The sequence below is a fragment of the Crocodylus siamensis genome, chromosome 14 (assembly GCF_052110815.1).
Source record: "Crocodylus siamensis isolate JL-2025a chromosome 14, ASM5211081v1, whole genome shotgun sequence".
Lineage (NCBI taxonomy): Eukaryota > Metazoa > Chordata > Crocodylia > Crocodylidae > Crocodylus > Crocodylus siamensis.
Genome location: NC_143408.1, coordinates 11381350 through 11406765, shown reverse-complemented (window position 1 = coordinate 11406765; position 25416 = coordinate 11381350). Strand labels below are relative to the sequence as shown.

Genomic DNA, 25416 nt, shown 5'->3' with positions numbered 1-25416 from the left:
CTTGTAGACTGTAATTGAAATTTTTGACTTGGGTGAGCTACCAACCCCCCCACTATCTGGCCTCCAGAATAAGAGATTTAAGTTGTATAGATGGTCGCAATTAATCACAATTTTAATCACACAGTTAAACAATAGCCAGCACCCCTTCCCCCCCCCCCACCCAACAGCCCAGTTTGTTTGCCCTGTAGCTCCTATCTGCCACCACCAACCTCTAGTAGGGCAAATAATACTCTGGCATGCATCAATCGATGCATCTCCAGCAAAACCAAGGAAGTGATTCTTCTGCTCTGCTCAGCACTAGTGAGACCACAACTGGAGTACTGTGTCCAGTTCTGGGCACTACACTTTAACAAGGATGTGGGCAAGCTTGAGAGAGTCCAGAGAAGAGCCACCCATATGATCAGAGACTTGCATGGCAAGCCATACAAGGAAAGGCTGAGGGACCTGGGACCTCTTCAGCCTGAAAAAGAGAAGGCTGAGATGGGATTTGGTAGCAGCTTACCTCTACATTAGGGGAGTACATCAAAGGCTTGGGGAACAACTGTTTACCAGGGCACCCGAGGGGAAAGCCACAAAATCCTGGAAGACTGTTTCAGACTCAACATTAGGAAAAACTTCTTCACAGTCAGCATGTCCAGAATGTGGAATAAACTCCTTCCAGAGCTGGTGCAATCACTTACTCTGGAAATGTTCACGGGGAGACTGGATGGTCATCTTGCTGGCCCAGTTGTCTTTCCTGCTTGGTGCAGGGGGCTGGATCCAATGATCTTCCAAGATCCCTTCCAGCCTTACAGTCTACGAACAGTAGGTCTGTGTAAAGTGGCTAGTATTCGCTTCGGATTCAGCTGAATTGGGGGACAGTGATTCAATTCGGTGCTGCAGTCGCCTTGGGGCTTCAGGAGGGCAGTAGTAGGGGGCAGCAGGGATTACCCCTTGCCAGACAGCAGCCAGTGAGCGGGGGCCTTTTTTTTCTTTTCAAAGAGCCAGGGGATGGGGCCTGCGTAATTCATAGGTTTGGCCAAATTGGCAGCAGCCGAATCTCCCAGATTTGGCCAGATCAATTTGGATCAGGCCAGGATTGGGGCCTGGCAGGGGTCCCCTTCCTCCTGTCCCACTCCTTACATACCACCATGGAGTCTGGGTCCAGCTCCCTGCTCCAGCCAGCGAATCGCTGAAGCTGCCGGACTGCCGGAATCACCAAAGGTCTCCAAATCTTTTCTGAATCGATTTGGAGACCTTCAAATCAATTCAGACCTTTTAATTGGTCCCGATTCGATTTGGATTCAGAGATTCGACCGCCGAATTGGGCTGAATCTCTTCCAAATTGAATCAGCACCTGAAACTTCCCACAGCCCTAATGAACAGCGCGCACAGCCCTGACCCTGGTCTGCCCTGTGCCTACTCCAAACGCACCTGCCCATACTGAGCAGCAGTAGTGTCTGGGCAGAAGCTGCTGCTTAGCATGGAGGAAAGGCAGCCCTTTCCCCTCACTGCTGCCGCGCCCTTCTTGCTGCAGCCTCCTGGAGCCCATACCTGGGCTGCCTTGAGGCTCCTCTGCACTGTCACTGCTGCCCTGCTGGCTGACTCAGAGGCAGCACTGATGACAGCAGAGAGGAGCCGCAGGGCAGCCTGGGCATGGCCTCTGGGCGGCTGCAGCAAGAAGGGCCTGGCCGCAGTGAGGGAGAGGGGCTGCTTCCCTGTGCCAAGTAGCAGCTTTTGCCTGGCTGTTGCTGCTGCTCAGCGTGGGAGGGGGAGTCTGGGGCTGGTCAAAGCAACATGCATGATTAATACAGTTAAAAAATTAATGCATTAATTTGTTTTTGTGTTAATTGTGTAAGTTAACCGCGATTAACTGACAGCTCTATTTTCTATGTATAGAATCTAATTATGGGGGGGTTGTCTTAAGATGACCCCCTGAATGAGACCCCCCCCCCCCATAATTAGATTCTGTATATGGAAAATTTATGAAATTGTTATAATTTTCCAGGCATAGAAACTAATTATTGGAAGTTTGCCTTGAATTTGTCTCCCTTCGACTGCTACCACAGGGGAAAAAATATGGGGGGACAGGAAGCCCCTTTGTCTCTGCTTCCCTCTAACTTTTCCCATGGCAGCCCCTTTTCCCCCTCCCCTTACTGTCAGACCCTGCTCTTCTTTGTCACGTCCTGTGGTTAATGAGAGAGAGATTATATATTTGATGTATAGAGTTATTATACTAAAGTATAATATATAGATATTATATATTTGATATACAGAATTATATTTAATATGTAGAATTTGTATACAAATATACATATATAGAAAGAGAAAGGGAGAAAATAAAATATTTGATGTATAGAATTATTATACTAAATTATTATATGACATATTGGGGGTTGTCTTATATTCAGGAGGTAAATTTGAGTAAATATGGTAAGTCCGAAGCATGAGGTGGTTCCAGTCTAATAATCAGCCATTGCCTAATACTGAGAAATCACAGTACCACTGGGGTGTGGCAGTACAGGCAGTCCTCAATTTTACGTTTTGCACTTACAACCTTTCTAAGTTGACGCCCTGTTTCAACTTTCTGACATCAGTTTTGACTTTACAATGCTTGATCTGATGTGATGCCATGCCAGCAAACAAGTTGCTGTCACCCATCTCCCTGGAGAACATTTGTCCAAATGTCTTTGGACACTTGCCTTAAGAAAGCAGACAAGACTCCAGAAAAACCTTCAGCCAAGACTCCTGAGAAGAATCCAGGCAAGAAGCCTTCAAAAAGTCTAGCAAAGTCACCTCGGAGAAGTCCTTCCAAATCAATATGGTTGCTATTTACAATATAAATGTGTTAATGTAGCTGTATTTACTCATCTCTAATTGACTGAGTACAAAATTCTGGGTTGTTCTTGGTGAAAACAGGGTATCGGGCCTTGGTTCAGGAAGCAGTCCCCCATTTATAACACTGTTTCCTATGGGGAAAATCGGTTCCGAGTTGCAATATTTTGACTTAAGATGCCTTTTTCGGGAACCAATTGTGTCATAAGTCCAAGGACTGCCTGTACTTAATTTTGCAGCGTCTATACTTGCCGCTTCAGCTCCCATGGGGCCAAACCCTCAAGAAGGCACCGGTTCCTGATCTACCCCTTTCCTGAGTACTACCCCAATTCCTCTCCTTAGTTCATCCTCTTTAACTCAGCATTTGAGGCTCAAGTGCCTCATGAAGCTGTAAAAGGATTACCAGTGGACTTTGCCCCTCTTGCTTGCTTGCTGAGGGCAACTGGCAGCCATTTTACAACACGGCATTTTCATGCTTCTATTTCAACAAAGAAAACTAGTTGCCCTACTTCAGGTGCACTCCACTTTTGGAGGGCTGATTTTTGTGGGAAAAGGTGTGCATGTTATGAGTAAGTAACTTCTGTTAATAAAGTTTGGAATTTTTTTTTTTTATGCCAGAAAGTGTCAAGTAAGAGGGTAGATGATAAAAGCATATAAAATAACTAGTGGGCTTGAGGTGGTGGATATGAAGCTTCTGTCCTTCCTGTTAATTAACAGCAAGACCAGAAGGCAAGGTAGAGAGGCACCTTATAGACTAACTATATCAGAGATGTATAAGCTTTTGTGATCAAGGACTCTTTTGATCAGATGCTATGAAACGACGTGCACAGAACAGGCTCTTAAATATCTGTATCTGATAGCCTGATCTTGCATGTCCTTTCTGATGGAGTGAACTCTTGCTCATGAAAGCTCATGTACGTCTACCTGGCTTCAGACTAATGTGGCCAGCTACCACTCGCTCACTTTGCTCGTAAGAACAAAAGGAATTAATCATATTTGAACTCCTTAAAAAACAAACATTCTTATGTAATGTATAATTATATTAGAAATTGTTGTACAGAAAGAAATTAAGGTCAGGAATTTGCTAAGATTTCAAAAAAATATTGGAAATGTGTATTACTTACAAACTCCTGAAAAATTTTAGAAGGTAGTTAAAAATTTGCACTTCAGAGGTTAAGCTACTTTTGAACCATTAACGGTCAGAATGAGTCGTAATGTGCAGGTTGGATTATCTGTCTTGTTATAGATTTCTTAAATCTTTTTTGAAACCTCTTGTATTGGTTAGTGTTGAAGACAGGATGATGACTTAGATGAACCTGGAGTCAGTTCCCTTTTTTCCTAAGGTGGTTACTTAGGTTTGATGCTTGTGCTGATGGGTTTGCTAGAAGAATGGTTTCTGTTTGTTTAGGAAACTAACGTAAGCATGTGTCTTTTGCACTCTGTTTCCTGTTTGTTGCTTAAAAGATTTAATTCTTTCATGACATAGTGGGGGGTTCACAGTATCATACCTCATTGTAGATGCTACCACAGTATAGTTAGTGATGTAACAAGACAGTAACTTTGCAATAGGCAAATAATTGAGGGAGGAGATGGGGAAAATCCATCAGCTGTGGTTAATGCCATGTATGCTTATGGTGGGGTAAAAGAATGGGCAATATTTATGGCATTAACCAAATGGTTCTTGCCCCCTGCAACCTCCCTCCAGATTCTGTTCCCGTTAAAAATAATGGTGAGGAGGGAGCCTTTTATTTTTCTTTTTTTTAAGTCCTACCTACAATTAAACTAGCCTCCTTATAAATGGAATTGTTTGACAGTTGAGCTTTGCAAGAAGTTTACTGAAAGCATTTAATTTCCAATCAAACTTATTTAAAATTCCTTTTTAAATCGTTTATTTAGATGGAGGGGGGCTCATTAATGTCTAATGATGTTAGAAATTAGATTGTGTAATAGAAAAGCTGAAGGACATCTGCTCTAATAGCAGAATCAAGCTTTGAAAATAAAACTATAAATGTAGGAACATGGTGTATAATCTGTAAGGGACCTCCTGGATTGAATCCAGTCCCTTGACATCAAAGAGAGCCACATCATATAATTTGGTTCATAAATTTAGGACAGTCCTCCTTTAAACTAGTTGTTTTAAGCCCTTGTACTCTTGTTTGGACTGTGTTTTCTTGTGGTGGCTAGTTTAATCTGTGTCAAACTCTCTTCCAGCTGGAGAATGCCAAACTCTCCTCTGATCAAAATGACAAAGCTGCCAGTGCTGCCCGAGAGGAGCTTAAGGAGGCTCGCATGAGGATAGAGTCTCTCAGCTACCAGCTTTCTGGCCTGCAAAAACAGGTGATGGGCTACATTTCTCTGTGTCAAATTCTGAATGTGTGGTTAAGTAAAATATGAATTTCCATTTCTTTTTTTCCTTCCTGTGCACATCCTGAAGAATGCATTTATGAGTAGGAATGTTTTGTACAAAGCAGTGCTTTTCATATACATTTTGGTGGAGAGTGAATATTGAAAGTATTTATGAGAATTTCCTCCAGAAAAAGTATTCTAAAGGTTATGCTTTTTTAGTCACAAACCAGAAACAGTTATATTTTACCTCTCTTCCCTAGTAAAAGTCAACCCAAGCTAGGTGTCAGATTTTTGAGTCTTTCAAGCCAACTACTTATTAAAAATCTACAATTCTGAATTTCTTACATAAAATCACTTCAAATAGTGTCATGTGCTTCAGTCACTCTAAGGCTACACTTAATAATACATGGGTGATTGGACTGGTTGAGTCTCTACGTTTCTGCTTCTTGTTGCAATGGTTTTTACGTATGGAAGTACCATTGCTGATAAGTAATTCCTGAGTACAGCTTCCTGATTTATTTCACTTTTTTGTAGCATCAGTCAGAGGGGATCATGTGTACATAAAGAACTTGATTATGTATATGTACTCTGGATTGACTGACTGACTTTTTATTTCAATGTGCCAATAGGCTAGTGCTGCAGAAGATCGTATTCGGGAATTGGAGGAAATGATGGCTGGTGAGCGGGACAAATTCAGGAAGATGCTAGATGCCAGGGAGAGGGAGATGACAGAAATGAGGGACCAGATGCAGCAACAGCTTGCAGAATATCAGGAGCTACTTGATGTCAAACTAGCACTGGACATGGAAATCAGTGCTTACCGAAAACTTCTGGAAGGAGAGGAGAAAAGGTAGGCATTGACAAATACGTTTTGTTCTGTTTGGTCAAGAATATCCAAACTTTGCCTAATTGAGTCACATTGGCCCCCTAAGCTCTAGCGTGTCACACACAATGCAGTTGCTTTCATCATTACATGCATGTATTCATGTATGTTTATATAATCCCTAAAATATTATGGATAAATATCATTCTTTGGTTGATATTCTACTCCTTTTTTCTTTATGTTGGAGTTTAGAGTTCCATGTTTTCCCCTGCTCCTGTCTCCAGACCCTTCGTTAGTACACATAAAATGGTGCCTTGAGTCAAAGTTGAAAACCATTGGCCTAGGTTAATAGTATGCTGTAGTATGTTGCTATGTGTTAGTACTCAAAACATTTTGTGAAACTGTAGAGAAAATCTAGTTGTTTTCTCCTTCATCTGAATAAAATGTCTGTCTTTCTGTGTTAAGGTTGAAGCTGTCTCCAAGCCCATCCTCCCGTGTTACAGTTTCTCGGGCTACTTCCAGCAGCAGCAGCACTTCACTTATTCGGTCTTCTAGAGGCAAGAGAAAACGGATTGAAGCAGAGGAGCTTTCAGGCAGCGGTACAAGTGGAATTGGAACTGGGAGTAGTGCTGGTAGCAGCAGCAGTAGCAGCAGTAGTTTCCAAACATCCCAGCAGGCCTCATCCACAGGAAGCGTCAGCATAGAAGAGATAGACCTGGAGGGGAAATATGTTCAACTTAAAAATAATTCTGAGAAGGTCAGTGTCAATAAAATTAATAGAAAATGCAGAATAAACTAGCATCTGAATATGACACAGGCTTTCATAACCTTAACTCAACCCTTTGAAGGAGGAAAGAAGACTAATATTTGGGCGTTTTTCCTTCAGGAAGCATCAAATTATCAGTAGTAGCAAAGAGGCAATCGTAGTGTTGTAATACTAATAGAAAAATTAGGGGTGGGTGACTGGGACGCAAACACCTGTCACTAATTTCAAGGAATTGCAAGAATGGGGTCTTCCAGCTCAGCCACTGCTGTTGCTGTCTAGGGTGTGGAAACTGATCATTATATACATGTTCTGGCATTTTGGCAGTTGTACAAAACTTAAAAGAGATCTTAGTTTGTGCCCCAAAAATTCAAATATTCAGCAGCCTGGTACTGCAGATACACAGAAAGGTCAGTTTGCTCACATAAATTGTCTCATTTACTCTGAGGGCACTTATAAAGTGCACTTGCATGGATTTGTAAATGTTTGCAGGATTGGGCCTAACATAAGGAACTTGCAGTCTGAACCAGGGGCAGTAACTGGGACAGCTTGTGCGTCAGACACAGCACCGCACAAAGTTCCGATCTGGTACAAATGCTGTGTTATGCTGTGCCATCAATCCCCTCTGTAGTGTTCCCCTGGGCATGGTCCCCACTGGGCAGAAGAGAACAGAGCCCAGCTCCGGATAAATCAGCGCTACCCTTTGGATCTCACTCCCTCTGGGCCCCAAGGCCTCTTCTTCTACCACCTGTCCCTGCAGAGAGGGCTTTCATTCCCCCCCCCACCAGCCCAGCACCTGGGTCACTGTTGGCACTCAACTGGCACTGCTCCTTGGCCCGGTGATGCCCCGGGGAGGTGTCCCACAGACCATGGCAGCCCCTGCACCTGGGGGCTGTTTCCTTCCAGCACCCACACCTGGGTGGTTCAGCATGGGTCATCAGCACAGATCCAGGGGCACACGCTTCCACTGCCTTCTAGGGTGCCTTCCAGCCACCACCCCCACAGCAACAGACGAGCCGCTCACAGCTCTGTCCTGTGTCCTGCCCCGGCTGAGCAGCGCCTGCCCAAGGCCCACTCCCTCGCTCACCACGGGAGCCTCAATCTGCCCCTCTCTTGCCTCCCCCCACCCCTTCCCCTGCACCGGACTTACCGGCCCGATGCTGGTCTCCAAACTGTCTAGCTGCATGTTGGAATTGGATTAGTATCAGCCAATATGGTTCCTTAAAAATTGGCCATCGGTATCAGCCAAAAAAATTTCTGTTGGTGCAACCATTATTATAGTAGTGCAGGCTGTGCCCTTTCGGGGTCCGGAAACTTATGGTCTGTAGCAAGGGCTGGATCACAAAAGGTGGCTCATGCCAACAAAATGTTGCCAGTTCCCTAATATAAATCATTATTGTATATAGGAAAAATAGTTATAAGCTGTCATGCATGTGACATAACAAGTACTGAACAAAGCAAGTAACTACACATACTATTTTAAGGAAAAAGAAAAAGGTAAAACACAGTACTGCTGGCTGGCTGTAATTAGTTTTTTGTAAACAAAATTTTGTGTTTCTCTCTCAGGATCAGTCTCTGGGTAACTGGAGACTGAAGAGGCAAATAGGAGAAGGAGAAGAAATTGCCTACAAATTTACTCCAAAGTATATCCTCCGGGCTGGGCAGACAGTTACAGTAAGTCACTGTGGAATCTTCTTTTGGGTTGTATTTACACAAACTGCCAGGGTGCTTAAGAAGGCTTGATGAACAGCTTCTGTTTTTATTTGAGCTTACTGGTAAGAGTAGGCTTGGGCTCTTCTGTCAGATGCATCATGCACAGAAGCTGAATTGCTATAGCATCAAGTCAAGCATGTGTTTCAGATAGCTGAGGTGGGCCTACTTATCTTGGATTTTATACATACTTTTGTGCATTCACCAAATGCAGTGACTCTGCTCTCTGTTATTAAATTCAGGAACAAATTTATTAATTAATGCGGAATTAAGTTTGCCCTGTGGTATTTCATTCCCTCTTGGGAAATTTAGTTCAGCAAAACTGAAACTTCTGAAAGAAAAGGTTATGATGAATTAGAGTATTTCAGACTCAAACTTCTGAAAACCAAGCTTATATTTGCTCAGATCTGGCTACCTCTGAGTATTGTATTGCTGATTTAAACATTTATTCTTTCTTGAGTAGTTGTCCACAGACCTTTTCACTTGTGTATGTTCAATCCTCGAGCTTTGACTGGAGACTTTGGGGTTGGTAGTACTGAAGTGTACTTCACATTGGTTCCACCATCACATGCCCAGAGGAAAAAGGACCGTGCACATTTCCTGCTCCACAGTACCTCTCAATCACCTGTTCATCTGTCTTGAACACAAAGTGTTCTTGACTGGTTTGGTGCTATCACATACTATTTAGCCTTGGCCTGTTTTTCCCTACGTTCCTCATAATTCAAATGTTGAAGCAGTCTACCGTTGCCAACTATCTGGGGACTTGGCACCCTTCACACATTCTCTCCCTGCTTTTACCTAACAGTTTTTCAATTGCGCAATGAAGTACTGATGTCTTGAGCCCTTGATGCTTTGCTTATATCAGAATTTTTTTTTGGCGGGCAAAGAGGGAGGGTCTTTTTGTTTCTTTTTCACCAGATTAGGAATCTTTTACTAAAGAGAATTATCTTTTTGTTTTCTTTGTTCTCTCCTTGTGGAAATCTATGGGTTTCATAGATATAGCAGTCTATAGCATGAAGGCCTTTTGCCAGCAGTGGATGCCTACACTGGACACTTGCATTCCTCATAAGCGCTATATTTGTCAGTCCTGCAGCCACAAAAGAAAGAAAAATTAAATGATCCTCATGTAGCCCAAAGCCTTAGACTTTTCTGATTTTATCACTAATAACTCAGACCATCACTGACATTTCCTGGTACTGCCTCTGCTCAAAGGCTATTTTCTTTTCCAGGGTTGAGATGCATAGGATATGCCCTATCAGGTCTTAAAACAAAGCTTCCCCTTATTTTGCTGTCTGCTACTATATGGGGGTTCTATTTCTTGCATTTCTGAAACCTTTTGATCTGCCCAAAAGCTGGTTGGGGTACATAAGGGTTCAAAAGGGTATATATGGTACCATTCAATCAACCCCTAAGACCACCCAGCCTCAAAGAGATTCTGTAGAAGCTTGTAGAGTATCAGATGTGGCAGAATGCCACCTCTGTCTCTCCCCAAAAACTCTGCTATGTGACAATGTGGTTCCTGCAGAGGGCAGACATCCCATCTCTTTAGGTAACCCTGAGTTGGATACATTCCTGAGGGAGGGGGGAAACCTGCTTCCTCTGCCTATGTGACTGGCATCACATACCTGGGTGAGGGAGGGGCTTGGGCTTCTTTTTGTTCTGAGCAGTACCAATCTACCCAGTAACCAGAGATGCATGTCAAATTGGTTGGCTAGCAGCCAACAGTTGCTGGCCTCCATTGGACCTGGTAAATGAGGTTATAAGGTCTATATAAGTTAAGGACTGCCCAGGAGGAGGGGCAGTGGCCATGATGAAAACAGAGAGAGAGAGAAGCTGGACTGTCTGAAACTTGCTGTCTTTGAAACTTATGCCCAATGAACTGCATACCTCCAGAGGCAATCTCTTCCTACCTGTGGATGATACTCCTGAGCAAGCTACCTGAGATCGAACTACATATATAGCTTTCAGTAACTCGGATGCTTGATCAAAGGCTAACCAGCCACCGTTTGCTCTGTGGCAGGGGTGGGCAAAATGCGACCCACCAGGCCATTCTGTCTGGCTCATGGGGCCACTCAAAAAAATTAGAAAATATTTATCTGCCCCTGGCTGCCTGTCATGTGGCCCTCAATGGCTTGCTAAAACTCAGTAAGCAGCCCTCTGCCCGAAATAATTGCCTGCCCCTGCTCAATGGGATTTCTCTGATATTGCTCTACCCTATACCCTATTCCAAACCTACTCTCCTTGTAGCCAATAAAGTTCTCCTTTGTACATAGCATGGGAGACTTACTGGGAGAGGGGGCTAGATTATGCCTTGGGGTCCCCTTGGTTTGGCTAACTAAGGGAGACCACTATTTGCGCTTCAGACTCAGGGAAGCACCCCAGGTTCTTGAAGTGAGTTGAGTACCCTCAACAGCTACTAGGCCCGTGTTTCCAAGGGGGCACAGAACCAGGATCACCACCCTGGGTGGTGGCAGCGTTACCCCCAGGCTAGCAAGTTTGCTCCAGGAAGGGGGTTGGCCAGTAGTGAGGTGCCCCCAGGGAGGCAGTTGGAGCCTGGAAGGTGGTCTGTTGCAGTGAGGTGGGTGGCTTAGCGCAGGAGCACCCCCTACTGGCTTGCCACATTGGATGCGTCTGCATTGGCCTGTTTGAATTGGAGTGCTTGCTGCAGAGTGTGGATTTCATTGAGATTTCCACCATTCTGTTTGCTAGATCATCTGTTTACATTGTTGAGTCATGGGATACTAGGCCCTTGTCAATTATTACTGAGGGCAGGAGGTGCAGATCTTTGAAGTATCATCTTGTACCTGGGTTTATTTTGTAACTGGGTGCCAATTTGGCAGTAGTAACTGCAAACTTAGAGTGAGCTACATATTGAGTCTGTCCTTACACCCAGGCAGAAGTGTGGGATATGGAGTCTGTAGTTCCTACTTCATTGGGTCCGATGGTTCTGCTCCATTACTTTCTGAGTTCAAGGACCAATGGCACCACCACTGGACATGGCACCACTGAATTGTCAGTCTGGCACCAAATATAATCTTAACATTCCCTCAGCTCCTTATGATGGCATCATCCTCCTCTCTAAGAAAGTGCTTGTGCTCTGCTATGGCTGCATTTTATTCCTTAAGTGTTTTGGCCTATTGGTGTTTGCAGTCTTTTTCTTCCTTTCTTGCATGGCTGTTTTGAAATAGTGACCCTCTATCCCCCAGTTAAGCAGATGGGTGGGTCATATAAAATATCTCCTCCCCTCCCCCTCTCAAGATGCTGTCCTTTTATATTCCTGTCCCTCCCAGCCTTGTTTATAGTGGCAGCAAATGGAAAAAGCCCAGCTATGCTAGGTTGGTCCCAAAGGATAGAGAACCCAGTTACCTTGATCTCTGGAAATAAAATTGTCCAGCCTCCAATTCAGAATTTCAGATTGCCAAGCATTGCTGATAAGGGATGACTTTATGGTCCTTGAATATCTGACTTTGCCACCATTCATTTTATTTTATAGCTTAAGGGAAAGCACTTGGGGAAAAATGGCCCTTTTAAAGCTGGTTAGGATTTGATATGCATGGCCTTCTGACTTGTAGCAATTGCTATTGTCAGTTTTGGCTACAAAGGACTAACTCGCAGGATTATCATAAGTTCTAGTTTATTAGATGGGATGTGAAGTTTTAATAAAATTATGAATGCAAATTCTGGGGGGTTGTGATAGGTACTGGTCACCTTAGTGCACATGCACACACACAATTGCTGTGCAATAGTAATGTAGCACCGATGTTGGTTTTATATCTGTCTTGGGTGCTGGAGTCTGCTGTCGATGGTCAGCTTCCTCCAAGGTGATGCCTTCTCCAGAAGGGGGTCACCTGCTTGTTCTTCTGTCTCAGCAGGTCGGGTGCTGGATGAGAGGGCACCACTGAAGGTCACGCTTCACTGTCTTTTATTCCTTTCTGGCAGACTTGTGTGATCTTCCAGCATCATCTTGGCTGCCCAGTCACTGTGCCACGTGCGTCTTGAGTAGTGCATGGCAGCTGTTAGTCAGTCACAGGGGGTTCTTCCTGGTCGTGCAGATTTGGGAGTCCAATGCTTGTTGAATGACTTAAAAGCAACCTTTTACATTTTCTTGGTGATTCTCTTGATGTTTACTCCTGTCTCTAAAATGAATCCAGTCAATACCAGTATATGCCTTGCCCTGTTTTTTCTTCCAGTCTTGACTGCTGCACTGGCATGTTTTCATGGGTTTGAAGCTAGTGGTCATAGTATGCTTGGAGATGGCCTTGCCACGATGTGTTGCTACCATGCTTTAGAAACATTCTTAATCTTGGTACATTTGCTGCCATAGTAGAACCCAGACAAAATAAAAGAAAAAATGCTGCATGCAGAAACAAAGTGGTGCTTGATATGTTAGTCTTTCCTCTTCCCTTTAACCATGGTTGCTCTTAATTTTCAGCTGCTAACTTGTAAGTGGCAAAGAATGTTCTTCTTCGGGTAGTTTTACCTACTTCACTATCCTTGAGAAATGGAAATGGTCAAGTGGGTGTTGGAAAAAAAAGTACAGAATTAGGCATCCCTTCTTATACAAGAAGAAAAGTACAGGCATTGATTATAGAATTTTTGTCTCTTTAGATCTGGGCTGCAGATGCAGGTGTGGCTCATAGCCCTCCTTCTGTCCTTGTGTGGAAAAATCAGAGCAGCTGGGGCACTGGAGGAAACATCCGTACATACCTAGTAAACTCTGATGGAGAGGTAGGTTTCGTCTCTTGGACAAATATGTTGTTACCCATCCAAATCCTTTTGCATATTTTGACAAAATGTTTTTGTTTTTTCCATGGCTGTCTTCTGTAACAAAGCAATATCAAGTTTTTAGTATTTAATTGTTTAAGTATTATATATAATTATACAGCGTTTAAGGAAATGTGTTCAAAGGACTGATAATCTGTGTAGAGCTTTTAGAAAACATTCATGAGGGGAGAGAATTTGCTTCAATTTGAGTATACATTTCCAGCAGAGAAGGACATGAAAACAGTCTGGATATTCCAAGAAAGGTTGAAAATACCATTTTTTTTTTCTTGGAAAGCACTTGCCCCTAAATAACACACTTTTTTTTTTTTCTTTTTTTTTGGAAGGCAGAATGTTTAAGAAAAAAAAATCTGTTTAGAGCCATGGCTAACTAGTATGTCCAGAAAGCTTGGCTTCCTAAGAGACTGTTCGCGTGAGGCAGTAGGAGCTTCTTGATATGGCAGGATAGCATTGAGCCTAGGCCCCAGCTCCTTGTAATGGCAGTAGCAAGACTGTTATTTCTTCACTGTAAATCAAGTGTTGTTTCCACACCACAAGCCTCATCAAGTCGTCATAGTCTATATGCAGCAGCTCACTTCCCTTGAGCCAGCTTGATCGTTCCTTCAGGCACAAACTAGCATGCTCAGCTCTTTTTGCTTGCTGGTCCAGAAGCAAGCAGTAGCAGACATCTTAGCAACCATTAAAGCACAGTATCTGCATGCTTCTGTTTCAGTGAAGTGAGGAGATTGAGTCTTATGACTGAGACCCCAATTTTGGAATGCTGATTGGGGGGGAGATGGTATGTGAGTAAGTATGGTACCTGGCATATTTTGGGATGCTAGATAAAAGATGGTGTAAGGATGTAGTGATATCTGTTTAAATACTGAAACTGTATTGGGAGTTTACATTTGTTGCATATTAGTGGTTTTTTCATTTGTCCTAAATCATCCCATTACTACTTAAAAAAACAACAAAAAAAAGTCCCTATAGAAAAAATTGCAAGGGACGATTTTATTTTGGCTATTCATAATATGCATTGCTGCAGTAGTTGTTTAGGAATAGGAAAATGAAACCTATCAGCTTTTCATCAGTGTTCATGCTACCTTTTTTCTAATTATGAAATCACTCTACATCAAGGAGGAATATACTTCCTCGTCAATTAGCAAGGGGGTGGGGTGGGGCACTCCTGAGGTGCTCTGGGTTAGAGTAAAAGGCAGTCCAGGGGATAGAGACTTAACGGTGGGAGTCTACTATAGACCTCCCAACCAGGGAGAAGAGCTCGACCAGGAATTCTTAGGTCAGCTCACAGAGGCAGTGAGGGCTAAGGATGTGGTCATCATGGGGGACCTGAACTTCCCAGACATCTGCTGGGAAGAGCAGTCAGCCAAGACTGATCGCTCACGTCGGTTCTTAGCCAGAGTGCAGGACCTCCATCTAACCCAGGAGGTGCACAGCCCCACCAGGGGAGACGCCTTGTTGGACCTGGTGCTGGCCACGGGTGATGACCTGGTGAGGGGCCTGCGGGTGATGGGCCACCTGGGAGACAGTGATCATCGCTTGCTGGAATTCACCATCCAGCGTAAGGTGGCAAAGGGCTGCAGCAAGGCAACAGCCCTAGACTTTAGGAGGGCTGACTTCAACAAGCTAAGGAGGATCGTTGGGGAAGCGCTGAGGACCCAGAGGGGAAGGGAGCCAGATGTCCAAGGTGAGTGGTTGCTCCTTAAGGAGACGATCCTCCATGCCCAAAGGGATGTAATCCCAACAAGGGTCAAAGGGAGCAGGAGGGCACATAAACCCCCATGGCTCACTAGGAGCATCCGGGAATGTCTCCTTGCTAAAAGGGAGGCATACACCCAATGGAGGGATGGGGTCATCACCAAGAAGGACTATGTTACAGTCGCCCGAGGATGTAGGGGGGCAGTCAGGAAGGCCAAGGCAGAGATGGAGATAGGACTAGCTTCCCGGATTAAGGACAATAAGAAGTCCTTCTTCAAATACATAGGGGGTAAAAAGAGGGTCCCGGGTAATGTGGGGCCCCTGCAGGACACGATGGGCAACTTAGTCGTCATGCCAGATGACAAAGCTAACATATTTAACGATTTCTTTGCCTCTGTCTTCCTAAGTAGGGACCAGTTCAGCCACTTCCCTGCTGGGCCCCCCTCGGGCCCCGGGAGAGACACGCCTGGGCCAGGGGTTAGCGAGGAGTGAGTTAGGGTACTTCTGGAGAGGCTGGACGTGTTCAAGTCCGCTGGTCCGGACGATCTTCACCCTAGGGTTCTACAGGAACTGGTGAGGTGCCGGAGGACTGGAAGAGGGCCAATGTGGTCCCTATCTTCAAAAAGGGAAAAAAAGAGGACCCGGGAAATTACAGGCCAGTTAGTCTGACCTCAATCCCGGGTAAGCTCTTTGAAAAAATTATCCTGGCACACATCCAGGAGGGCCTTGCGGGGGAATGCATGCTCAGGGGCAACCAACATGGATTCATCAGTGGCAGGTCTTGTCAGACCAACCTGGTGGCCTTTTACGATCAGGTCACCAAATCACTAGACGCAGGGGTCGCTGTGGATGTAGTCTTTCTGGACTTCCGGAAGGCTTTTGACACTGTCTCTCACCCTGTCCTCATCAAAAAGCTGGGAGACTGTGGTGTCGATGCCCACACAGTCAAATGGGTCGCCAACTGGTTGGAGGGCCGCACCCAGAGGGTGGTAGTGGATGGGTTCTTCTCGACCTGGAAGGACGTGGGCAGTGGGGTTCCGCAGGGCTCGGTCCTCGGGCCCGCACTGTTCAACATCTTCATCAGTGACTTGGATGAGGGGGTAGAAAGCACCCTGTTCAAGTTTGCTGATGACACTAAGATGTGGGGGGATGTGGGCGCACTAGAAGGGTGCAATAGGCTACAAGCTGATCTTGACAGGTTGCAACGGTGGGCGGATGAGAATAGGATGGGGTTTAACACTGATAAGTGCAAGGTGTTGCACATGGGGAGGAAGAACCGGCACCACACTTACAGGTTGGGGAACTCCCCTCTTGCCGGCACGGAGACGGAAAAAGATCTTGGAGTCGTCATTGACTCCACGATGAACATGGGCCAGCAGTGTGGGGAGGCAGTCAAGAAGGCCAACCGTACCCTGTCATGCATCCACAGATGCATCTCGAGCAGGTCCAGGGAGGTGATCCTCCCCCTCTATGCGGCACTGGTCAGGCTGCAGCTGGAGTACTGCGTCCAGTTCTGGGCGCCACACTTCAAGAGGGACATGGACGATATGGAAAGAGTCCAGAGGAGGGCCACTCATATGATCAGGGGTCAGCAGGGCAGGCCTTATGAGGAGAGGCTACGGGACCTGAACCTGTTTAGCCTCCACAAGAGAAGGTTAAGGGGGGACCTTGTGGCCTGCTACAAACTGGTCGGGGGGGATCAGCAGGTATTGGGGGAGTCCCTGTTCCCCTGTGCGCTGCCAGGAGTGACCAGGAATAACGGTCACAAGCTGGCAGAGGGTAGGTTTAGATTAGATATTAGGAGGCGCTACTTCACAGTCAGGGCGGCTAGGGCCTGGAACCGGCTTCCAGGGGAAGTGGTGCAGGCTCCTAGCCTGGGGATTTTTAAAAGGAAGTTAGATGAGCACCTTGCCGGGGTCATCTGACCCCGGTGCTCTTTCCTGCCAAGGCAGGGGGTCGGACTAGATGATCTACCTAGGTCCCTTCCGACTCTAGCTACTATGAAACTGTGCAGGAACAGCAGCACAGGACACACAAACAGAAAGTGAACTAGCTCAGTATTGAAGTGGAGCACATTTATTAGATTATTAGCTTAGGAAAAAAAAAGTCTCTTCACACCCTAAAATTTGACAGTCTATCTACTTATAAATTTGTGCCAGGGGAGATTTGCCACAGATATGCTAATCAATTTCTTACCCACTATTCTAGAAATGTGTCCTTGTACAGAATGCTACTGTTTTTAATACCTAATTCTGCTTCAAAGAAATTTTAAAAATGAAAGGAAATATCCTGACTCCTGAAGCTTTCAGTATCTAACTGAAAATTGTTCCAAATAGTTGACATTGTCTAAGAGTGGAAATCTGGTTTCTTAATGACGCATAATTGTTCACTAATGTAAAATGTTTTAGTGCATTCCACAGTCTTTCATTAGACAGCTTTAAGTTGGGCCTGTCTATTTGTTTTGTTTTTTTATAAAAATGTACAAAGACTGTGAAGATAAGGAATATCAGCCCTGGGGGGGCTGGAGAGAATAAAGTCTAAAATCAAGTAGGACTGAAAACAAAGAAAAGACTTTATTTATTTTACAAACCTCTGTCCAGGCTCTAGTTTCACAAAACCAGGGTTAGTGGGTCAAATATATGGTCAGTTGCTTTGATACTCCAGAGTTCTGTGGTGCATTTTGATGGCACAGTGAACCCGCAGAAATAAGGAACAGTATACCAAATATATCTTTATCTGCCCCTGTGTCTAGGAGGTTGCAGTAAGAAGCGTCACAAAATCAATAGTGGCACGTGTGAATGAGGAGGAGAAGGAGGATGAAGCAGAGTTTGGAGAGGAAGATCTTTTTCACCAACAGGTAATAAGCTGTGAACCAGATACTTATACTTCCCTCCCGGTTCTCATCTTGTGACAGTGGATTGGAAATATGAGTCTTCCATCAGTCTTTGCAGACTGTAAACCTGCTATTCCCTGTTTTCCAATGGGAACCTGTAAAGGACTTGGCAAAGAGTGAATTCTGTAACCCCCTGAGAAAATCCCTACAATGAGTACAGCGCATACTCTTGTGCTCCTCACTTCAGGAATGAACGGATCCTGTCGGACTCCACGAGAGCTCAGGTGACTGTCAAGTCAGGATGTGAGGGACTGTGTGACATCTTCCCACAGAAAATGAATTTGCACCAATGGGATATTTTAGAGAAGATATCCTGTTGAGTATAGATAAGTTTTTAAGCTCCATATTACAACCCTCCCTTTCCCTTCCTGTATACCTATCCTGCTATTTAGCAACTATATGAATTGAGAGCTAAGGAATGATCCCCACTTATTCTGGCCTCTCTGCTGCAGAACCAGTTCTGGTGTTGGTCAGCATCCTTCTCCAATACACAAAGAGGGTATTCTGAGAAATAAGGGAAAGAGGTAGTATTATTCCCATTATTGTAGCTACAGTTTGGTAATGAGTACTTACAGCAGTGGTTCGCAACCTTTTTTTTGTACCAGGACCCATTTGTAAATGTCAGTGGCCAGTCTCAACCCAGTGCCCCTCACTCCTGACCTAGTTTCAGTTACTGGGGTCAGAAGGCACCTGAGCAGATCATCGCGTCTGACCCCCTGCCATGGCAGGAAAGAGTACTGGGGTCAAATGACCCCAGCAAGGTGTTCACTTAGCCTCCTCTTGAGGACCCCCAGGGTAGGAGCCAGCACCACTTCTCTTGGAAGTTGGTTCCAGATCCTAGCCGCCCTGACAGTGAAGTAGAGCCTCCGATATCTAACCTAAATCTACCCTCTGCCAGCTTGTGACCGTTATTCCTGGTCACTCCTGGCAGTGCTTGGGGGAACAGGGACTCCCACAATGCCTGCTGGTCTCCTCTGACTAGTTTGTAACAGGCCACTAGATCCCCCCTCAGCCTTCTCTTGTGGAGGCTGAACAGGTTCAGGTCCTATAGCCTGTCCTCGTAGGGCCTGCCCTGTTGTCCCCTCATCATGTGAGTGGCCTTCCTCTAGACCCTCTCCATGCTGTCCACATCCCTCTTGAAGTGCCGCACCCAGAACTGGACGCAGTACTCCAACTGCGGCCTGACCAGTGCCGCATAGAGGGGGAGGATCACCTCCTTGGACCTGCTCGAGATGCACCTGTGGATGCATGACAAGGTAGGGTTGGCCTTCCTGACTGCATCCCCACACTGCCAGCCCATGTTCATCTTGGCATCAATGACGACTCCGAGATCCTTTTCTGCCTCTGTACTGACAAGAAGGGAGTTCCCCAGCCTGTAGGTATGGTGCTGGTTCTTCCTCCCCAGGTGCAGCACCTTGCACTTGTCGGCGTTGAATCCCATCCTTTTCTGATCTGCCCACCCCTGTAACCTGTCTAGGTCCAATTGCAGCCTATTCCTTCCTTCTAGTGCGCCCACATCCCCCCCACATCTTAGTGTCATCAGCAAATTTGAACAGGGTGCTATTTACCCCCTTGTCCAAGTCACTGATGATGTTGAACAGTGTGGGCCCGAGGGCCGGGCCCTGGGGAACCCCACTGTCTACATCACTCCAGGTCGAAAATGACCCATCCACTACTGCTGTCTGGGTGCGGCCCTCCAGCCACTTGGCGACCCATTTGACTGTGTAGGTGTCAACACCACATTCCCCCAGTTTCTTAATGAGAATGGGGTGAGAGACAGTGTCGAAGGCCTTCTGAAAGTCCAGGAAGTTTATGTCCGCTGCTACCCCTGCATCTAAGGATTTGGTGACCTGGTCGTAGAAGACCACCAGGTTGGTCTGGCAGGACCTGCCTCTAATGAACCCGTGTTAGTTGCCCCTAAGCATAATCTCCCCTGCTGGCCCCTTGTGGATATGCACCAGAATAATTATCTCAAAAAGCTTACCCAGGATTGAGGTAAGTCTAACTGGCCTATAGTTGCCTGGGTCCTCCTTCCTCCCCTTCTTGAAGATGGGAACTACGTTGGCCCTCTTCAGTCCCCTGGCACTATACCAGAGGACCACAAGTGCTCGTAAAGCCGTGCCAGGGGTCCTGCAATGACCACAGCCAATTCCCTCAGTACTCAAGGGTGGAGATCATCCGGATCAGCTGATTTGAATACATCCAGTCCCTCCAGAAGTTCCCTAACTAGTTCCTCACTAACCCTTGGCCTAGGTGCACCTCCCCTGGGGTCTGAGGGGAGCCCAGAGAGGGGTGGGGGCTGTTCCGGTCCCTGCTCAGGAAAGTGGAGGCAAAGAAATCGTTAAATATGTTAGGTTTGTTGTCTTGTGTGATGACCAGATTTCCTAGCGTGTCCTGCAGGGGCCCCACGTTACCTGGAACCTTCTTTTTGCCTCCTGTGTATTTAAAAAAGGACTTCTTGTTGTCCTTGGTCCGGGAAACTAGTCCCAGTTCCATCCCCGCCTTGGCCTTCCTGACCACCTCCCTGCAGCCCCTAGCAACTGCGGTATAATCCTCCCTGGGGATGGCTCCTCCCTTCCATTGGCTGTGCGCCTCCTTTTTAGCTAGGAGACATTCCTGGATGCTTTTGGTGAGCCATGGGGGCTTTTTTGCACCCTCCTGCCCCCTTTGATCCGTGTTGGGATTACCTCCCTTTGGGTTTGGAGGATTCTCTCCTTAAGGAGAGACCACTCTTCTTGGACACCTGGCTCCCCTCCCCTCTGGGACCTCAGTGCTTCCCCGACTGTTTTCCTTTAGCTCATTGAAGTCTGCCCTCCTGAAATCTAGGGCTGCTGCCTTGCTAAGGCCTTGGCCACCTTGCGCTGGATGGTGAATTCCAGCAGGTGATGACCACTGTCGCCTAGATGGTTGAGCACCCACAGCCCCCTCACCAGGTTGTCACCTGTGGCCAGCACCAGGTCCAACAAGCTGTGCACCTCCTGGATTAGATGGAGGGCCTGCTGCCCCTAGACCCCAGCTCCCAATGTGTGGGACAGGGTGGGATGTGTGTGGGGCATTGGGGGCCCCAAGCAACCCCTTGCAGGCTGGAACTTTGTCAAGCTGCAAGGTAAAAGCAACAATTTCCTGTATTTTTCTCCTTTAAAGAAGAATCCATTTTTAAAGTTTGTTTTGTTCACGACCCTGTCATATATTCTTGCAACCCACTTGTGGCTTGTGACCTATGGGTTGAGAAACCCTGACTTAGAGGATATAAATGCTACACAGTAAGCGAACTTGGCTGTTCCCGTTAACTTCTCCATTTAACATTCCCTTGATTATTTATTTATTTATTTTCATATGGCTATCAATGATTTGCTAACAGCCAGTAGAATGGAGGGAGGATGGATACTTTGTGTAAGTTAAATCAGAAGACACTTTAAAACTACTGTAAACTCTTGTCAGTTGTTCATATTCAGTCAGTGGTCATTGGCAGCTTTTCTCAGTTAACCCCATGAGCTGATTCAGTGCAATTTTGAGTGCAATTCAGCTTTGGTATGCTTTTTTTTTGTTGTGTTTTGTGCTTGCAGAAGTATGGTGTCAGTCTGTAGCCCTGTGCTGAGTATTTGGGTGAAGTTTCATTGGGAGGAATGTAATTTTATCACATACTTCATGTATTTGGAGGGGAAAAAACACTTTTGAAGATTACCAGATATGAAAATGACATCAAGGAAGAAAGGATTTAAGGTTAACAGCAGGGAGGTCTGCTAAAACTGTGTTCTAGCACAACCTAAGAAGACATTTGACCCAGTAGTATTGTCTGTACCCTCTTTCAGGATCATCCTTTATGACCATGCTCATAAGGGTATGGACAATCACGTGTGTTAAGTGTTTCAAATCCCAACTTTAATTTAAAGCACTTTTGGGAGTGCTTCAGTAACTACAAAGTATAGTCTGTGTCCCCCCCGTCCCCACCCCCAGCTAAGGAATTTCCTAATGTTGAGGTGCTCTACAGCTGGAGGGCTGGTGAGCAGGTATCCTATCATGCCTCCTGACTACAATCCTTCGAATGTTTCTAAGGACAGGTGAGTGTCCATAGAGTCCTATATAGTGTTGCACTGATAAAGATTTTTTGGGTCAATGCTGATGGCCAGCTGTTAATGAGCCATCCCATCCCATCCCATGCCCTGCCCTGGCTGGGCAGCCCCAGCCCCACTCCCTCACTGCAAGGACCTCATTCTGCCTGCCCCATCCCCAACAGACTTATCAGCTGGATGCTGCTGGGCTGGCCACATGCATGCTGCGGCTGCACACAGCATTTATCAGTGATGTTATTGGCTACATCAGCCAAAAAAAGCCAATCGGCAATTAACATCAATTTTCCTTTTATTGACGCTGATAACGGTATGGACCAATGTATTGGTGCACCTCTAGTCTTATGGATATTTATACCTTGACTTTATCAACACTTTTGACATTCTTGCCAGCAAGCTAAGGAAGTATGGTTTGGAAGAATGGACTGTTAGGTGGATAGAAAACTGGCTGGATTGTTGGGCTCACATGGTAGCCAAATGGCTAGATGTCTAGTTGTCAGCCAGTATCAAGCGTCTTGGAGTCGGTCCTGGGGCTAGTTTTGTTCAATATCTCCATTGATGACTTGGAAGATGGGATGGAGTGCACCCTCGGCAAGTTTGCAGATGACACCAAGCTGTGGGGAGTTGTAGATACACTGGAGGGGGTGGGACTAGGATTCAGAGAGACGAATTGGAGGATTGGACCAATAAGGAGAAATGCAAAGTCCTGCGCTTAGGATGGAACAATCCCAACCACCAGTACAGGCTGGGGACCGACTGGCTAAGCAGCAGCTCTGCAAAAAAAGACCTGGGGGTTACAGTGAACAATAAGCTGAATACGAGCCAACGGTGTGCCCTTGTTTAGAATGCTAATAATACACTGGGCTGCATTTGTAGGAGTGTTGCCAGTAGATCAAGGGAAGTAATTCTTCCCCTCCTATTCTGCACTGGTAAGGCCACATCTAGAATACTGTGTCCAATTTTGGGCCCCCCGCTACAGAAAGGATGTGGACAAACTGGAGAGAGTCCAAACATGGTTAGGGAATTGGAGCCCATGACTTCTGAGGAGAGGCTGACAGAACTGGGCTTATTTATTCTGGAGAAGAGAAGACTGGGAGGGGATTTAATAGTAGCCTTAGACTACTTGAAGGGTGGTTCTCAGTGGCAGCAGATAACATGGAGCAATTTAACATGGACCTCGGGAGATCATCGAGTCCAGCCCCTGCCCAAAGGGCAGGAAGTCAGCTGCGGTCATAGGATCCCAGCAAGATAAGCATCCAATTTACTCTTGAAGGTGTTCAATGTAGGTGCTTGAACCACCTCCGCTGGCAGACTGTTCCAGACCTTGGGGGCTCGGACAGTAAAGAAATTCTTCCTTATGTCCAGCCTGAAACGGTCTTGCAGGAGTTTGTGACCGTTCGACCTCGTCATCCCTTGGGGCGCTCTGGTGAACAGACATTCCTCCAGATCCTGGTGGTCACCCCTGATAAACTTATAGGTGGCCATCAGATCACCCCTGAGCCTGCGCTTTTCCAGGCTAAAGAGTCCCATGGCTCTCAGCCTGTCATCGTAAGATCTGTTTTCCTGACCTCTGATCATGCGCGTGGCTCTCCTCTGGACTCTCTCAAGCTTCTCCACATCCTTTTTGAATTGTGGAGCCAAAAACTGGACGCAGTGCTCCAGCTGCGGCCTCACCAAGGCCGAGTACAAGGGGAGAATGACGTCCCGGGATTTGCTCGAGAAGCATCTATGGATGCACGCCAGTGTTTTGGTCGCTTTATTAATGGTTTTAAGTTGCAGCAAGGGAGCCTAAGGTTAGATATGACAGACAACTTTCTCATTAGGAGGGTAGTAAAACACTGGAATAGGTTACCCAGAGATGTTGTGAATCTCCTATCCTTGGAGGTTTTTAAGTCCCAGCTAGACAAAAGTCTTGGCTGGGATGATCTAGTTGGGGATGGTCCTGCTTTGAGCAGGGGGTTGGACTAGATGACCTCGTGAGATCCCTTCCAGTCTTAATTTTCTACGATTCTGTGATCTCTGAGTTTTTGCTCAGTGCTTCCTGCCTTTGCAGTGTTGGGTTCTAGCATCCACGCTCCTTGAGGTCTTTTTTTCTATGCTGCTGCACTACGCTTTTGATGGTTTTGAGGAAGTCATATACACAAGATCAGATGACAGACTCTACAGTCTATCACGTCTAAAGGCCAAAACAAAAGTATGGCACATATTTATTAGGGAGCCCCTTTTTGCTAACGATGCTGCACTCCCCGCCCATGAAAAAACCCAACTACAAATACTCGTGAATCACCGCTCCCAGGCTTGCAGGATGTTTGCTCTAGCCATCAGCATCAAAAAGACTGGTCCTAGGACAGGGTGTTCACCAGTCACCATTTATCAGCCTTGACAACACACCTCTCGAGGCAGTGAATAAGTTCTGCTGCCTCGCATCCACAGCAAGTGACATCCTATCCCTGGATGAATGCTAAATGTGCACAGTGGAAAGGCAGCTACCACTTTCAGTAAGCTCTCCAAATGAGTCTGGAACAATACAAAACTCACAATCAAAACTAAACTGCTTCGGTACAAACCCTGTGTCATTGATGTCCTTATGTATAGCAGTGAGACACAGTCAGCATATGCTTATCAAGAAAAGAAGTTGAACAGCTTCCACCTATGCTGTTTATGGCACATTCTTGACATCAAGTGGCAAGACAGAATTGCCAACACAGGTCGTCACTAAAGCTGACCTGCCAAACATCACTGCACTACTCAAAGAGCGGTGCCTACGCTGGCTTGCCCATCTTTGCAAGATGGAACATGGGAGCATCCCGAAGGACCTCCTGCATGGGCAAATTACAGGTGGGGAGAGAAGAGTAAGGCTCCCAGAATTGTACTTCAGAGACATCTGGGAGCGGGGTACGGAGGCTTTTGGAATCGACCCAAACCTTTGGGAGGCCTTAGCAGGAAATGGCACAAAGTGGTGCTCCCTTCTCAATCATGGAGTCCAACATCACAACGACAAATGGCCACTTAAATTACAAGAGAAACATGACCAAAGGAAACAGCCTGTTGGTACGTCAGCCCCTAATGCCATGTACACCTGTGACCACTATGGCAGGACCTGCAAGTCTAACGTTGGTCTCTACAGCCGTAAGAGAAAATGCACCACCAATCAGTAGAATAGTTACAATATCCACCACCACTCACTGACAAATGGATGCCATACCCTTCCTTTGCAAGGTGGGTTGGTTTCATGTACATCACCATCACAGCAGGAGCACAGAATGGCCTCATACTGTCTCCTTGCTCTCCAGTTTTTTGGGGGTTTTTTTGTTTTTGTTTTTGTTTTTTTGTGGGTTTTTTTGTTTTTTTTGTTGTTTTTTTTTTGAAGTGCAAGGTACTGGCCCTGGTCAGGGTGGCAAGTCTTCATCCATTTTTACATAATTTTGTGTCCTCTACCAGTTTGTCTACCATCTGACCTGGCATGGCTACTAAATTCCATGACCCTGGTAGTCAGAAGGTGCCACCTCAAGCTGTACTA

The 25416-nt window shown here is 46.0% G+C and overlaps 1 protein-coding gene across 1 annotated transcript in view; it reads left to right on the top strand.

The window, feature by feature from the left end:
- The window catches only part of LMNB2 (lamin B2), a 60527-nt gene that overhangs the window by 25382 nt on the left and 9729 nt on the right, over nucleotides 1-25416 (top strand). The window contains exons 6-11 of the mRNA XM_090026812.1: nucleotides 5026-5151; nucleotides 5790-6010; nucleotides 6449-6740; nucleotides 8313-8420; nucleotides 13065-13184; nucleotides 17686-17790. Coding sequence (XP_089882938.1) covers nucleotides 5026-5151; nucleotides 5790-6010; nucleotides 6449-6740; nucleotides 8313-8420; nucleotides 13065-13184; nucleotides 17686-17790 — 972 coding nt within the window. The remainder of the gene's footprint in view (nucleotides 1-5025; nucleotides 5152-5789; nucleotides 6011-6448; nucleotides 6741-8312; nucleotides 8421-13064; nucleotides 13185-17685; nucleotides 17791-25416) is intronic.